At 38.9% G+C, this 18,580-nt stretch overlaps 1 protein-coding gene across 9 annotated transcripts in view; it reads right to left on the bottom strand.

Annotated features, from left to right (window-relative positions):
- The window catches only part of SNX29 (sorting nexin 29), a 443,704-nt gene that overhangs the window by 314,701 nt on the left and 110,423 nt on the right, over positions 1-18,580 (bottom strand). For all 9 annotated transcript variants that reach the window (XM_050967714.1, XM_050967715.1, XM_050967716.1 and 6 more), the window contains one exon: positions 10,385-10,467. In XM_050967714.1, coding sequence (XP_050823671.1) covers positions 10,385-10,467 — 83 coding nt within the window. The remainder of the gene's footprint in view (positions 1-10,384; positions 10,468-18,580) is intronic.

Genomic DNA, 18,580 nt, shown 5'->3' with positions numbered 1-18,580 from the left:
AGGGAGCTTGTTGGAAGCTGTTGCTTCCTGTTTGATCTGCTTAAAAGGCCAACGTCTTTGAAGTGGGGTCGGCTATTTAAAGGGGCAATGCACGTCTCTCTCTCTCTCTCTCTCTCTCTCTCACTCATGCACACATCCCCCAGCACCTTGGAAATTTATCACTTGTGCAGCTGTGCATGTGCCGTCAGGAGGAAGGAGTGGTGCACTACTGCTGAATAGTGTGGGCTCATCAGCATGTTCAATTTTTGCAGGGAAGTGTTTGCAGCTACTGCCCTGTATCTATTGTTTCCTCCCTTCTGCCTCAGTCCATGCTACATTGTAGAGTGTGAGGCTACATTAACAACAGTGTAGTAACCCTTGAGGGCTCAGCCGAGTGCTAGTTCATCATTTAGCAGCAAGGCATTCCCTGGGAAATATTTCACCCTCTTACTCCACCACCGCAACCAAGAATGAAAGACTGAGATAGTTCTCCCACTCACTGCAAATAAGAGTATTCATTACAGGAGCAATCTTTGGAACTGTTCAACATAAGGCTATGATTGGTTAATAGGCACAAGGAGTCCCTGACATTCATTCAAGGAAATCTTCAGCAAACCCAATCCATATGACCACTGTCTCACAAGTCTGTGTGGAGCCAGAGAGGCTAAAGGGAGTACAGTAGTATACATTCTCATAGATGCAAAAACTCTAAAAATTTATTAAAGCTTAGCTTGCCTGACCCAGACTGCAGATTCTATTTTTATTCAAATTAAACAAATCAATTATATACTCATGCTGTGAGAATAACTACTACTTAACCTAGAGAGAGACATGAATTAACCAAGTCCGTTTGCTACTCAACTCTTTTCTCTATGGTTCTGGAATAATAAATAGCAACTTGACAGCGCACCTTCCCAAGTCTCATCCAGAAACACGTTATAGCCTCATAATTCTAGACACAGAAATTGAACTATAAACTCTTTAATTTAACTATATCCAATTACTAGAATGCTTACTAAGCACTACAAACAGGTTTTAACAATCTACACTATATTCATATTTTTCTGAAAAAGCATGTTTATTCTTTGCTATATTGTAGCCTGTAGGAAACTGAATACAAAAAAATACTTGAGATATACTTTTACCTTCCCAGATACCTGTAGAATCCATTTCTACATCTCTGTTTTATTTTAAGTGAATTTTAGTCCTTTTAAAATAAGCTGACTTGACAACATTGGAGAATTACCTCTAATTTATACACAGAACAGATATATAAGAATTAGCAATGAAGATTTTGCCACAATACTGTGACTCCACAAGACTGTCAAAAAAAAAAGGGATATTCTTACTAAATTCCACTGACAATTCTGAAGACCACCTACAATCCTAGAATACCTCGATGTTTCTGCTAAAATGAGCAGTCAGGGAATACTTAGTTTTGACATTTAAATCATTAGGCTATAGAGTTACCTCTTCACTGAGCTCTTGCTCCTTGGAGCTATTGTTTCTGTCTTTCTGCAGACTCAGTGGCCTATTTACATTGGACAAGTTTATATTTGTAGGTTAGGTCATATCACCAGTCTTTGCACCTACGCAGTATATACACACTACAACTCCACTGCTGGGAAAAAATCTCAATATAGCCACGCCAAGCACATTTCACAGCCATTCTTGTATTTCTGAATTCTGGGACTCCTGACCTCCATCACATAATTGGCACCATAGACTTTGGAAGATCTGTAAAAAATGGCTCCCACAACCCAATGCTGAAGTGATGGAGTTGAAAATTATACTAGGAGTTTTGTTTATCCTAGAGTTCATCAGTTTCCACCTGTTTCCAACATGACTCTCCTTCCTCAACCCCCTGGAATAAGCTCATTACATGGAAACCCATTTCTAAAAAGAATAGATGGTGTGAAGTCTTCCGGCCATGAAGGAAAAGACCACAGGTAAAATTCACATGTAGACTGAGGATTATGGTCTATATCATATTTGTACCTTCAAGCACTTTAGTAGTCCCACTGACTTCCAGGACTATTTACATGTATAAAGTTATGCACCTACTTAAAGTACCTTCCTGAATCAGATCTGTATTACTACAAAGATTCTTACTTAAATAATCAATGACAGATAACAAAAAACACTTACTTTGTAAGAATAGTATATGTACAGCTTACAATATAAGGAGAATCATTGTGAACAATGCATGTAGCTAAAATTTATTTTGAGTATTACTGATGACAATTATGGGAAACTTAGCATAGATTGAGGAAATACACTTACAATGTTCAGCACAAAATTATTTATTTTTAGAAATGTTGCTACTGTTCCCCACCCCCATTTTCTCCTATAAAATCTGACCATCCTACGCAGTTTCTATTCTTATCACTCACTAATTTGCGTAATTTTAACACAGGCTAACTATATTCTGCAATTTTTTTTTCATAATTACACTCATCACAGAAACTGTCAGTATCTAATGAAGGATAATTTCTGCTATTATAAGATGCTTAAAAGATCGTTTTCATGAATAATTCTTAATATGAATCACTACATTCAAACAATGTCAGAAATAAAAATTGTATGTAATTGCAAACAACATTCCCTTTTTATGGAAGAATATGGTTTTTGAACTACATACAGGTATAGTAATTAACCTTTCAGAGCAGCACTAAGAAGGCTGAATCACTTCTGCAAGGGAAATGTAAATCTTAGTTTTCATACAAAGTCTATTAGGTAAAATATTTATTTTAGAAATAGTAGTCGTACAGTGTACACCAGAGATGCTGAATTACTTACACACACAAAAAAAAAAAATGATATGGTCCAATCTCACCTTAACTGGCAGATTTCAGAAATGAAATTTTCATCCTACAGTTCAACACAGGACAGTAATGATCAAAAGCGGCTACTATCTAATGACAGCTGTGTGTACTGGCACATGAAATCGTCTCAGTGGTAGGTCTCTATCTAGACCCTTGTGGACAACTGTCCACATTGCAAAACTAACTGGTACTCTTTGTTAGAGTCAGAAGAACCACCAGGGATAATGGGCACACTAAACTATCTTCTTATCCTTAGACTGGTTCTTTCAGAAAGGGGGAAACAAGAACTGCTGCTGCTGCTGCTGCTCATATTGTTTTTGTTCTCTGAACTTCATTCTCCAAAATCACAAAAGGGGCCTGGGATAGATAATCTCTAAAACAAAAGAATATAAATTCATTTTAAAAACACAGAAAGGAAAGTTACTTATCTTTAACCCGGAATTCTTCAAGATATGTTGTTTACATTTGTTCCACTTCTGAGGTGCATGCCCCGGAGAGAATAATGCTTTAGCCAGCAGTGTCAATTGGTCACACTTGCTCTCGATGGCCTCGATCCCCTCCCCTCCTTGAAGGTATAAAGGGGGCTAAGCAGGAGCCTGACCAACCCTTAGATCCTGCACCACGATCAAGTCCAGGTTATTAGACTTAACAGTGAGGAAAGAAGGGTGGACACATTTAAACAATACATCTTGAAAAATTCCATTTACTAACGGCATGTAGAAGGAAAAATACCTTCAACTTCAGTCATTTTGGTGTTAGAATTTACTGTTTCACACTATAGTCTCACTCCGTCAAAGATCAATTCTGTGCTACACCTTTACAATGGTGTCAGCCCCAAAATCAGAGGCAAATTTAAGAAACAGGCTGAAATATCAGAATAACTCCTTGAAAATATATACAATTTTGTGTAACAGCTTCATGATTCAACCCACCATCAACCTCAGCCTGGACCAATCTACACGGGAGGTCCACTTCCTAGACACCACAGTGCAAATAAGTGATGGTCACATTACCACCACCCTATACCGAAAACCTACCGACCGCTATGCCTACCTTCATGCCTCCAGCTTCCATCAAGGGCACATCACACGATCCATTGTCTACAGCCAAGCACTGAGGTACAACCGCATCTGCTCTAACCCCTCAGACAGAGACCAACACCTACAAAATCTCCACCAAGCATTCTCAAAACTACAATACCCGCATGAGGAAATAAGGAAACAGATCATCAGAGCCAGACGTGTACCCAGAAGCCTCCTACTGCAAGACAAACCCAAGAAAGAAACCAACAGGACTCCACTGGCCATCACATACAGTCCCCAGCTAAAACCCCTCCAACGCATCATCAGGGACCTACAACCCATCCTGGACAATGATCCCACACTTTCACAGGCCTTGGGTGGCAGGCCAGTCCTCGCCCAAAGGCAACCTGCCCACCTGAAGCATATTCTCACCAGTAACTGCACACCGCACCATAGTAACTCTAGCTCAGGAACCAATCCATGCAACAAACCTCGATGTCAACTCTGCCCACATATCTACACCAGCGACACCATCACAGGACCTAACCAGATCAGCCACACCATCACCGGTTCATTCACCTGCACGTCCACCAATGTAATACACACCATCATATGCCAGCAATGCCCCTCTGCTATGTTCATCGGCCAAACTGGACAGTCTCTACAGAAAAGGATAAATGGACACAAATCAGATATTAGGAATGGCAATATACAAAAACCTGTAGGAGAACACTTCAACCTCCCTGGCCACACTATAGCAGACCTTAAGGTGGCCATGCTGCAGCAAAAAAACTTCAGGACCAGACTTCAAAGAGAAACTGCTGAGCTTCAGTTCATCTGCAAATTTGACACCATCAGCTCAGGATTGAACAAAGACTGTGAATGGCTTGCCAATTACAGAACCAGTTTCTCCTCCCTTGGTTTTCACACCTCAACTGCTAGAACAGGGCCTCATCCTCCCTGATTGAACTACCTCATTATCTCTAGCTTGCCTGCATATATATACCTGCCCCTGGAAATTTCCACTATATGCATCTGACGAAGTGGGTATTCACCTATGAAAGCTCATGCTCCAAAACGTCTGTTAGTCTATGAGGTGCCACAGGACTCTTTGCTGCTTTTACAGATCCAGACTAACATGGCTACCCCTCTGATACATGATTCAACAGTAACTTTAAATGGACAGTGGTCTCACTCCAGCTTTTTATAGAAGAAAGATAATCAGAAGTTTACACAGACATCGAGTAATGTGGTCAGAGCATTTTAGCACAACATGTTCCCTCCTCTGCCCCCTACTTTGCCTGGTACAAGGAGTGCTGCCTGGGATCTCATTCAAGTCAGAATACAGCTGTTTTGGCAGAAATGCAATTGTCCAAGCCTGTTTATATCCAGGAATCAACAGGGCCGCCCAGAGGGGGAGCAAGAGGGGCAATTTGCAGCAGGGCCCCCAAAAAACTCTCATGGGGGCCCCTGGAGCAGGATCCTTCACTTGCTCCAGGGTCCCCAGAAAACTTTTGCAGGGCCTGGGCTCCCCGGAGCTTCTTCTGCTCCGGGTTTTCGGTGGCAGGGGGTTCTTCCGCTCCAGGGCGGAAGGACCCCCTGCCGCCGAATTACCATCGAAGCGGGATTCGCCGCCAAAATGCCGGGTCTTCGGCGGTAATTCAGCGGCGGGGGGCTCCCCCCGCAGGTCTTTGGGGCACTTCGGTGGTGGGTCCCAGAGCGGAAGAACCTCCCGCTGCCAAATTACCGCCAAAGCAGGGGCCCCCTGCCGCCACCAACTCCCTGAATCCTCTGGGAGGCCCTGAGAATCAAATAGATCTTGAATTTGACTCTGAAGTGTAAATCTCACCACAGTTCCTTTAAGAAACTGGAATTTTTTGCAAAGACATGTACTATATTATTTACAGTTCAAAAGATTAAATGAACTATTAATAAGCTCCACGCTGCAATAGGTGGTGTGTAAATATTACAGCTAAGCTTTCTAGTTGACCATTCTGTATAAGGAACAATAGATTGACTGTCATGAAATAGATAAGCAATAATGTTGACAGGATTTAAGATAATGTTTTATACGCACACTTCTGTGAAGCACGAATTGGAAGGTCAAGCTCTTCCACTGCCCGGGAATGTGCATGTGACACTACTATAATCCCACAACCAGGAGTTAGAAGATCTTTAAGTAAATTATTATAAAACTCTGGTAAATGAGATTTAGTTAGTTAAAGCGAGATATCAAACTACATAGGTTTACTCATCTATACCATGCCCATCAACAAGGCATAGGAATATTACAATACCCATCACCTAACAAGGTTTCTCCCCATCAGGTTAAAGTACTTTTCATAAAGGGAAAATAATTCCATATGGAAAAGGGGCCTTTCTCTTCAAATTATAAGTGATTGTAGCACTTCTTGATAATGCATACATATTATACAAACCAATCACTTTCCAAATAGGTTGTTTACACTCACCTTAGAGTTTGGTGGGGCAGCTAGTACAGCCACTCCCCAACACCAACAAGGTAACAGATTGGGACTAAGGAGAGAGGTGGGGAAAAAGCCTCGTCCATTAATGGGACCAAAAATGGTATTACTCATTCCATTGCTTCTGCTCAACTGATTATTAACCTCACTCTGGTTTAAGATGCTCAATATTACACCATGGTATTACAGAGTCCTAGTAAGCATTAGTATCTGTACCAAATATTACTATTTTAGTCCCAAAATGAGATAAGTTCAATCACAAAACATACAGTTGAATGAAATGCAGAGTCCAGACCAAAATTCTTTCAAAACGGTGAAGATGGCCAAGAGGGTCAACAAACCTCAGTGGACCTCAGAAAATGTGTTTCATAACAAGATATTCAGACCAGAGAATACATCAAGTAAAACATTCCTCACCTTCACAACTGGGGAGGCTCTCTTTCAAGTTAGGAGATATTGCTGAAGATATTCACAGAGATATTGCTGTAGAAAATATGTCTTTTATTATTATCCTAGGTGTCTGTTGTATGCATTGTCTCTCCTGAAACAACTTTAGTTGTTGGTTCTCGAAAACAGTTTTAGGTATCAAAATGTTGCTGGTAACAAAATGTTGCTGGATTGGACAAAACATTTTTGACCCACAGATAAGCTACTGGTTTTCATTCTTCCATTCATCGACAGCAATGAAGCTGTGTCAATTAACACTAACGGAGAACACGGACCAACTTTTTAGATATGGTTTAAGCCCATATTTAGAAGTGCTTTAAAACAAGTGAAAGAGTTGAAAACAGTGTAAGTACCTTTTTGCCAAAGTTTTAACATGTCATTGGTGGCATACTGGTTTCAGAAAATGCCTTTTAAAAAAAAAAACTACCAAATGTGGGATCAAAGGATAGATGCGATAACTCAGTGCCAGAATGCTGCTTTTAGCCTCTACAAAGCCAAACATTTCTTCTGCATGGTGTACAGCTGCAAGAGATTGAATTACAGCAGCAACTCTTGATGCTAGCAAACAGAACTGTGGTCAAGTCACTTGAGAAACAAATCATAGGTACACTGGCAAGCTTTAGAGTTTAAGGCAAAAAGGGACCATCAGATCATCTACTCTGACCTCTCATATATTACACCACCATGACCGAGCACCCACACACTAAACCCAATAACCAAAATTAGACCAGGTATACAGCCCTCTGAAGACTAAACTATTATGTGCCAGAGACAGAGGAAAGGAGGAACTGAGCTGTACCAAAGCCCCTACAATGGCAGGGAACTGATTAAGTGAGATATACCCAGACAATCCTGGCAAGTGACCAGTATGCCATGCTGCGGAATAAGACAAAAAACCACCACCAAAAACCAACGTCTCTGCCAATCTGATCTTGGGAAAAATTCCTTCTCAACCCCACATATGGTGATCAGTTAGCCCCTGAGCAAGTGAATAAGTATCAGCCAGCTAAGCACAGGAGAGAGAGAATTCTCAGTGCCACCTCAGAGCACTGGTCCAGCCTGTCCAGTGTCCCATTTCTATTCGTGGCCCTCTGTGATGCTTAAGATGAAGGAGACCAAAAAACTCCAGAATACGTTGGAGGTGAGAGAGGAGAGGAAATATTTGCACTGTAAAAAAAAGTGCAATCTACACGTTGATGCATGAAAGGCAAATATTTGTAATAAAAATAATATAAAGAGAGCACTGTACACTTCGTATTTTGTGTTGCAATTGAAATCAATATATTTGAAAATGTAGAAAAATATCCAAAAATATTCATAAGAAATTGAAATTGGTATTCCATCACTGTTTAACAGTGCGATTAAAACTGATTAAAAAATTGTCATTAATTGAGTTAATTTGTTTTCAGTTTAATTGACAGCCCTAATAGTTGTACATTTAGCTGTTTTCCAGTAAGGGCAGACTTTGATAATTGCAAAACACTACACCACAATATTGATTTAAAGAATTTCACTATAAGAGTAATCAAATTCTTTCATTCACAAAGGATGCCAGGAAAAAAGACTCAAAATGTAAGGATTCAAGTTGTGTATGTCAATGGAAAATACTTCCATATTTAAAGTACTTAAAAGAGCACTGAAAAAGCTTTTACTGCGTGTCAAGAATTTTTTCCCTGCTACTTTAGTTCTCCAATAAAAAGTTTCAATTACAAAAAACAGACATTTTTTTCCAATCTCATATTACACTGCAAAGGAATCCAATTTTCAGTTCCACATAGGACACTCAAAAAAGTCAAACAAATCTCAGCTTCTCCAAATGTCCCTTTATAGAATAATATGATATACATGTGACAAATGGGAGAAGCTTCACAATCAATCTCTATGAGTCATTTAAAGGTGCAAGTACAGCTGATCTAGTGGAGGATGAAACAACTTTACCCTTTGTCTTACTCCAACAAAAGTGTAGTCTTCTAGACTTGTGTCCATTTTACCTTACTATTAAACCTTTCATCAAAGCCACACACAGGAATGCATTTCTGAGCTTAAATCCTCTTAACACAAGCTATATCTAGTACTGGCACTCTCACATGTTTTCAAGGATATTATAAAGAGATAAATGCTGACTCCCACAATGATCTCTCCCACATTCTATTCAGGACCAAATAGACTGAGGAACTTTGTGTGCCACCAGAAGGAGGATCACTGGAAACAAAAACAACACAACGTTTTAAAACACCCTCATCTCCTCATTAGCCAAAATTTGCTTAATTCAAAATAAAATGGGTTCTTACTGAACACTTGTAACATCAGAGGTACTAAGCTTACAAACATGTTAGCTTGCTGGAGATGAAACCTAACTACAGCAGAGTCCTTTTTATAGGCACCTAGTTTGGCAATTATTTAGGTATTTAAATAGTCTCAGCATAGTGATATGAGCACTTCCCATATATCTGAAATAGAAAACACTTACTCTCTACTCCCAAGTTGAATCATCATTATCAACAATCTATTCAATCATCTCTCATTACAACCATTCCTCCTTCAACATAATGGGCACAAGTTCATAAAAACATACCTCAAACGTGTGCCATCACCTTATATATAAATATCATTTTAAAACTCTGCAGACACCTTGACGCTCCTCTATTTGAAAAGTGAAAGACAACTTTTTTATCTATATTCCGAAAGGAGAAAAATTGTCTTGTCAAGGAGAGGTAACCTAGACCTATTCTTGCAGTGAGGATGCCTTGCAGCATCTCCCAGATTGGGAGATGTCACTTAAGCATTTCTTCCTCATTATTATTAGAGTTTAGGAGCTCTCATCATGAACCTGGACTCTATTTTACTATGCACTGTATCAAAATAACAAAGACAGTCTCTGACAAAATAAAAATTAAGTGCTTAAGCACTGTCCTTTTGCTCTGGACTTGCAGCTGAAGCACGCTCCAAGGTCCTCTTTTAAACTTTTTTAGATGTACAAGTTAGTTTTTCATTTTCTACAGCACAAAGTCACAATACCCTATGCTCATGCAGTCATATGCGTGTCTGAGCTGGTATGATTTAGCTGGGGATTGAGCCTGCTTTGAGCAGGGGGTTGGACTAGATGACCTCTTGAGGTCCCTTCCAACCCTGATATTCTATGAAATAAGCATTCAAAAAAAAAAAAAAGACATTTTCAGATAGTATTTAACTCAGCTATAGAAATGATGACCACTTTAGACAGAGATGAAGTTAACTGTCAGCTCTTAATAGGACTGTGTCTTCCTTATAAGTCTAAACATGGCCTAGCACGCTTTGGGCAGTACTGTAGTATAAACAATAATGGAACAAAAAAAGACACCTGACCTTGGACTCTGTGGAGTGTGTACCTCACCAACTTTGCAAAACATAAAAACTTTAGTTATTTAAAATATTCAAACCATTGTAACAGCTTGCCTCTTTCTACATTATTATTAGCCAAACATTTCACACTAACGCATCGCTTTTTTTTCCCTTCAAAAATATTTTCTACAATGTCTCATAATCAATAAATTCTTCACTAATGTACAGCAATTTTTGTCAATAATGATGGAATGATATATGCTATGTGTCTTCCCTGTATAGATTTTTCTCCTCATTTTCTCCTTACCTTCTGCTGTTTGACCTTCTCTTTTCAGCATCTGGACAGCTCCCACATACTTCTTGAGTTGTACTTTCAGCACTTCATTCTCCCTGCAGGTACAACAGTACGAAAAAAATATTATTACCAAATATAAAAGAAGATATCATTTGTTTCAGATGTGAAATGGGTTAAAAATAAACATTCATAAATATTACTATTTTCTATCTTCAAAATGAAAAGCAGTAACCTGTAAAGAGAATTACCACAAAGCTAGTATCTAATGTATATGTCAGTAACACTGCAATAGGGAAACTAGTTTTCCAGCATGAGGGTAATATGTGGCCAAGTGAAATATAGGCCAATCAATACAATATAGTAGATAATTTATACCCACAGCTTCTACATTACTTTCTGTCTATATTAGGCATCTCTAACCACATATCCGCCATCATAATAGATCTAAGTGACTGTGGCCAAAAGTACAGCTGGTTAATAATTGAGGGTGGACTATAAACAAAGAAATGCAGTGGCTCACATTACATATTAGTTATTTTATTCTATTTTTCCTATGGTCTAAATATTTACTGCTGAACAAATAATTAATTCAGAACTTGAAACTGACTGTACTAGTGAAAGAGACTGACAGTCCTCTTTGTAAAAAAAATATTCAGAATGTAATTTCAATGTATAGCTGCTAATTAAGAAAAATTTAGTAAAGTGTAAGTTACACATTTTTATTCTGCTATTTTTCAAAGTTTATCTTCTACTTCCTTATTGTTTTCAATTGGAGAAGCAAGTATTTAAATGTCCCACTATTTTGCTGCCACTAGTGACACTAAAAGCTTTAGTTAAGGTCTGAAATAGAAAAGGATTGTAACATCTTAGATTTCAAACAAAGATATAAATCAGCCACCCCTTTGAGTTCATTCAATCTCATTAATTCCATAGAAGCATTTATACAGAAGAATCAGAATTTAACTTTGTCAAGTGAGTGAATACAGAAAACCCTTATGTAATAACACTTCCAGATAATCTCATTCAACGTGGCATGAAAAGCACTTCACACTGCAAATGTTTTGGAAGTAGACTCCCCCTGTAACAAGAGACCTGGCTTCCCAATAGTTCCCTCAAAACAAGAGGCTTTTTTCAGTATAGAAAACACTTGTCACTCTCAAACTACAGATTTATAACGTGAGGCCATGCAGAACAGTCTGCCACAGAAAATTAGAAACAAAGATGCAGATTCAACTGTTCAGAAAGATTGCTTTTCTGAAATAGACTTACCAGGTGGAAAAGCCTTGGAGGCACATTCTCCCTTAGAGGAAACATGCTAAATTATACATTTGGCAGTTAGACTGGTTACGGGGGGAAATATGCAATGCCTCAGGGGCAGTCCAAAAACCTTTAAAGAGTTACAACTATCCCAATAGATAGTCCTCTCAGGTCCCTACAGAAGGGTATCTTCTGTAGGAGTGCTGCCCCTCAAGATCCTCTTCCACCCCACTCAAAAAAAAGGGCCGCAAATTGCATTCCAGCTAATAGCACTATGCCACCGAAAGATACTGTCAACAGAGTCAATACTAAATTACATTGAACTCTTTTAATTATTTCTTATGCAGGATGAGGAAAGGGGACATTAATGGGAGAATGCAATACTAAATTAACCTTTTTAATCTAATTGCAATGCCAATGGAAATAGGATGAATTTGAAACTTTAACACTCTTTTAGAGTTGATATGGGGCTATGAAACCTGGACAGGAACACACTACTTGAATTATTTTAAATATTGTCGATAGCATGAAATTAGGTGCCAGCAATTGCACTTAATCCTGTACCACACAGCAAGCAGACTTAAATCTCCACAGCAAAAGTAAGAGCGCTCTCACTTTCTCACCATTAATCTGGACTCAACTGAAATTCATTTCTGGTTCCACTTTCGTGGAGGAAAAGGTTTTCAACTTCCAATCATCCTGCAATCCCACAATTGCTGCATCAAATACTGCCTTTGAGTTTGAAAGTAAATCCAACTATTCTGCTAGATTCCCAATTAAGTTCAGCCTAGAATAGTTACAATAGAATTTTTAACTGAAGCCTTGAGTTTCTGTGACACAATCAAATAAAAATATTGAGAAAGTCATACTTATTTTGTCACAATTGTGCTACCATCAAGCAATCCACACTTCAGCTGCAGTAATTTAAACACTCACTGTTAAAATAAAGGGAGGGCTTTCCCTTGGGACTATCTTAAGAAATGATTACTATATAAAAATAACAATATAGAACATTAGAGAGATCAGAATTCTTAGAAATTTACTGGAAAATTAGGCTGCTGCTATATTCTTTATTTAAAGGCCACACAGTTGTCAAGTCAGATTTCTGGTCAATGCAATCACAGTTTAATGCAGTCCCTTAATAGAAGTTTGCTAAATCCTGTGGGGAAGGAACTATTCTTTACTTAACTATGAAATTTTAATACAGTCCTTGAATGTTTTATGCATTTCAGGATATTTTTAATTTCCTAAATAAGTAAACTACAAAAACAAGTCTTTTTTTCTTCAGATAGAAAGGAGAGAGGTGAGATATAGAACAAGAAAGCACAGAAATATTGTTTAATGATGATAGGATTAAGTAACTCATTCTTGGGAAATATTATATTTTATACCAAAATCAGGGAGGAAACACTTGTCATTAACAGTGCAGACATATCTATATTTATAACTATATTCAGTTTTGAATTAACATCAAAGGAATCGCAAGGCATGATAAACAGAACCTTAAAGGGCCATTTTTAAGTTGGGAAGATGGATAGGGAATTTGTCTATACTGAGAAACTAATACCATTTAAAAACATTAAAATTATATTATTGTATCAAAGAACTCAAAAAAACCCCCAACAAAGTACACATTCACTTCACAGAGGTGGTCAAATCACATAAGATTTCCAATTTAAGACCATTTCAAAGCAAGCTATCATAGTTCAGTTCACATTTCATTTTCAAAAGTGTCTCTTTATAAATCAATTGGCCTAATTTTACTTATTAGTCCTGAACATTTATTTTATAACACCAGCAGCAACAATCTAAATTCTAACATAGCCCATCCCTGTGGTGTGCGAATTTCTATAGCTCTTTTTATCTAAGGATCTCACAACACAAAATACCTGATTTAACACCCACAAAAATTGTCTTTCCATTGACTTCACTGGAGTTAGATCAGGCTTGACGGAACTTTGATTGGAACTGGGAGGGAAGAGACAGGGAGCAGAAAGGTAGCTAAGGAGTGTGGGGAAGGGACAGATTGGCTGGACAAAGTCAAGTGGGACAAGGAGTGGGGTTTGGGGTGGACAAAGGGCAAGAGACAGGACAGGAATAAAGACAGTGTGGAGAAGACAGGAACACGTGTCAGGCAGGTGAAGCAAATGGGCAGAAAAGTCTGTTCCCACTAAAGCACACTCTCCTCCAGAATCTGAACAGAACCCAAGATTCTCAAGTATTCCTCTGCAGTCAATAAATAGCTGTGAAACCCACTAGCAAAGCATGCCTCTCGTCTCCCTTTAATGGCTGGCCTACAGAGGACAACAACCTACTATTGCTATCAGTCTGTTAGCTCAACTGCCAGAGGTCTATGCTGTGGATCAAAAGGTTACAACTCTGTTGATGACCCATCTAGATGTCAGCATGATGCCAAAAGATAGAAATTCTGTTTTTTCAGTTTGCTTTTTTAAAACCCCAAGAAATAACACACAAAAATTATGTTTAAAAAATGTTAAAATTGATAAGGCAATCATGGAAAAAAGTTAGTAAATGACAGATCTAAGATTGTTCATGCAACATTAATTCAGCCCCCTCCTCCTCTTCCTTGTATACAGTCTTTTATTTGAGTATGCGACATATAAACAAACTAACCAGATGACTAATTTCTTTTAGGGGGAGGAGGGAGAGGTATCAAAATTACACACACTTTCCAATTTTTGTGTAGACAATATTACAAAGTTTGCTTTTGACAAAACAGATGTGTTTTCCAAACTCTCTTCTTTGGTAGGATGATTAGACAAATACAGCATAAACCTACATTTCAATATAAAAAGTGACAGCTTTTATATATCTCTAAAGGCAAGGAGGATTTTTGTCAAACTAATATTCAGTCTGAAATTGATTCAAGTAGTAGGAGGTGGTTGTCAATAGTTTTGCAACTGTATTCCACAACAAACAATATAAAATGTATGTCAAAGTTTTAACAAATGTGAACATTTTGTATTTCAAAAATTCATTGGTTATTAACCTTTTATCAAAACATGTTTTTCAAAGCTAATTTCACTGGCATAGATAATATTGTAGCTTCTCGAGATTTTATAATTAAATGATATAGTTAGCTTTTTCCTGTGTAAATTTTCCCCAAGGCAAATCAAACAATTACAGACTTCCTTGACTAGGGAGTTTCAGCCTTTGATTACAGTATTGCTTTGAAAATAAAGTAAAAATATGTCACTAACAGTCACGAAGCACTACTGGACTATAATGCATTACAGGCAAAAGAACAGAACACATTTAACAGGAAAGTAAATATTAAAATTCCAACAGCAATGCAAGAAAAACCAGGAACTTGCTAAAAGGAAGAAGACAACAGGCTGCACTCAAAGGTGAACTTTTGGACTTGGAGATTTCTAGTGGAGTTCCTCCAGGACTGGTTTTGGGACCAATCTTATTTAATATTTTTATTAATGACATAGATAAAAAAAGTAGGAGTGTGCTAAAGAAATTTGCTGATACACAGTTGGGAGGATTCAGTAATACAGAGGAGGACTGGAATATTATAGAGGAAGAACTGGATGGCCTTGAAGACAGGAATAACAGAAATGGGATGGAATGTAACAGGTCAAAATGCAAGGTCATGCAGTTAGGGTTTAATAACAAGAATTTCTGCTATAATCTGGGGTTGTGTCAGTTGGAAGCAACAAAGGAGCAGGGAGACCTAAGTGTGTAGGCTGATCAGAGCATGACTATGAGCCGCAAATGTGATGCTCCTGCAAAAAAGGCAAAGGCAATCATAGGATGTATCATGTGAGGCACTTCCAGTAGAGACAGAAAAGTTATTAATGTCATTGTACAAGGCATGGGCAGGGCCTGCTCCAGGCAACAGCTAAGGAAGCAGGTGCTTGGGGCGGCCAATACCAAGGGGCGGCCCTCCAGCTGCTATTGGGGCAGCACGTCCGGGTCTTCGGCGGTGGGTCCCACAGTCCCTCTCGGAGCAAAGGACCCACTGCTGAATTGCCGCCCAAGAGTGGAGCGACGCAATTGTGCTGCTCTTTTTATTTATTTATTTTTTTGCGAGCCACTTGGGGCTGCAGAAAACCTGGAGCCGGCACTGGGCACGGGTAAAACCTCCTTTGAAATACTGCGTGCAATTCTCCTCAATCGTGTTCAACAAAGAGTAATTTAAATTGGAACAGGTGTAGAGAACAGCTACTAAGATGACCATGGGAATAGAGGGCCTATCTTATGAGATATGACTAAAGAATGTGGCTTGTTTAGATTAGCAAAAGGAAGGCTGACAAACATCGGGGGTAAACACCAGGGAGGAGGAAGAGCTATTTAAGTTAAAAGATAATGTTGCCACAAGAACAAATGGGTATAAACTGGCCATGAACAAATTCAATCTAGAAATCAGAAGGAGGTTCTGAAACAGCCTACCAGTAAGACAGTGGTTCTCAAACTGGGGTCATGACCCCTAAGGGAGTGGCGAGATTATTATGTGGGGGTCACAAGCTGTCAGCCTCCACCCCCAAACCTCAATTTGCTTCCAAAGTTTATAATACTGTTAAACATTAAAGAAGTGTTTTTAATTTATAAGGAAGGGGTCGCACTCAGATGCTGTGTGAAAGTGATCACCAATACAAAACATTTGAGAACCATTGCAGTAAGAGTTCTTGGGGTGTGTGGTTGACTGATCAGTTCATAACTCAGGTGTTCATAACTCTCAGATTCTACTGTATCTCACTTAATTTCCTGCCATTACAAGGGTCTTGGGCACTGGTGCACCTTGGTCCCTTCTATTCTCTACCTGTGGCACATAATTAAGGCTGCGAGTTTGTCACAGAGGTCACGTTTGTCACGGAGCTGCGGGGGTAGTGCCTGCAGTAGCACTAGATTCCCATTACCAATGTGAGAATCATGGCTTTCAAGGCTATAAAATGAAACACAGCTAATAATGCTTAAATAGGGCATTAATTTTCAACAGCAGTGTCAAGCTTCTTTACTGTTTTAAAGGAATGGTTATGGTAAGAAATTCATTCTTACATATATATAAAATATTGCTTTGCTGAAGACAGGCATTCTATTTTCACAATAACTATTAATGACACACAGACCCATACTTCCTTAGCAACAGTTTATACTGTTCATACTGCCTTTCTTTAAAACTACATGGAAAGAAGAATCTTCAAATGAGCAGTGATTGCAAGTCTTCCAATAGCTAAAAACCTCTATTTCCGCAGCAATTCTGAAGTTGAAGTAATTATCTCTATCCTCATTTTATCTTAGACAACCTACTCAAAAAAAAAAAAAACAGAACTACTCCATCTCTATGTATTTTGGCAATATAAAAGTGTCAACATTTTGCAAACTGAAATGATTCTTAATATGACTGCACTTAGTTTAATGTACCTGTCTTTTAATTCACTATATACATATAACACTCTATATAAAACAGAAAATTCTACAAATCAAATGCAATTCCTCGCCTACATTACATCAACTCTGAATAGCTTAAGTTCCAAAATTATAATATACTGAAGCAACCAAATTTAGATAAGCTAAGCCAATAATAATAGCTATACACGTTATGCAAAATTAATCAAGGTGGCAGCTGGAGGAGCAGGAGGCAGTTTCTGTTCAAGGACTGGCTCAGTAGCCTTGGCAGTTGGCAGATGCCGAACTCACTCAGCACCAGTTCAATAAGCCTCTCCAGTAGCGAATGCTCCCATTCCCTTTGGCCTCCTGCTCCATGAACCAGTTCATTAGCAGCGACTCCTGCTGAAGAGCCTGCTCCTGCTGTGCTCTGAGGATTTCAAACTGCTCCTGATTTCCCTCATCCATCTTTATGAACAGCTTTTCCAGGGTCCTTCTCCATCTGCCTCTGATGTCTCTGGAGTACTGCTCCAGCCCTCCTTGCCAAAGGGTTTCCCTCTCAGGTACCAAAGGTCCTGCCAATTCAAAGACAAAAGTCGCACAATATTTTGTTTTCCTTGGAAAAGCTGAGAAATCCTCCCACATAACACAACTTTTCTGTAGAAGGCCACAATTCTGACACTTTTCAGCATTCCAGGAATGCGACTATCCTTGATTTTCAGACAACTTTTTCAGCCCATGAGGAAGAAGCAGAAGCTTCTAGTGGTAAAATACAAATACTAATGTTTTTAAAAATGTAAAATGTTCATAGTGTCTCAAGGGGAGTGGGGAGGAGCAGTTCCTTTTAGGGACTATATTACCAGTTTGCAATTTCTTCTCCAGATGTTGGCAAGTCTTTAAAGAACATGGCAGTTTTCAAGGTACAAAAATGGAAGAAAGAAGTCTTCCAGTTTTGTGAAAGAGATCCAGCAATCTATGCCTGAGAGATGTTTCTACTAATGTTCCCCTTCACACGTTGCTGAATGGAGGAATTTGGTCAGCTATGAAGGTGGACCAAGCAGATTTGCACTGCCGTTGAATCTCAAGACTCAGCTAGAGTTTCTGCTACACCAGAAATTTGCTTAAATATGCTTAAAGGACTGGCAGGCAATTCAACTGGAAATTGACTATATACTCAGCTAACATACAGCATTTCTGTGCAAAGGGAGATGCAAACCATGAACACTGCTCATCTGACCCACTCCAGCATCACCAGAAAATCCTCTCCTGTGCTTGCATAACAGTGAAATGGACAGGGAAAGAGAGAGAGACGCCACAACTTTATTTAGTTTCCTGAAGTTTCACATCAGCACAATAAACCACTCGCCTCTCTGATGCAAAGGGACACTGCACTGTGTTTATTCAACTGCCAGGCTGGATCTTTCTCCCATTCCCATTTCCCCCAGCCTCTGCAGCATGACTCAGTGTCAGGAGAAACCAGATATCAGGGACAGGGATGGTAAAAATTTTGTCATCTTCCAAGGGGCAAAGGACTGATGCGACTAACTTTTCCTCAGACAAATGATACTGCTAGCTTCTCACTGGAACATATCAAAG

The sequence above is a fragment of the Gopherus flavomarginatus genome, chromosome 9 (assembly GCF_025201925.1).
Source record: "Gopherus flavomarginatus isolate rGopFla2 chromosome 9, rGopFla2.mat.asm, whole genome shotgun sequence".
NCBI classification, from domain to species: domain Eukaryota; kingdom Metazoa; phylum Chordata; order Testudines; family Testudinidae; genus Gopherus; species Gopherus flavomarginatus.
This window is presented reverse-complemented; position numbering and strand designations above follow the sequence as displayed.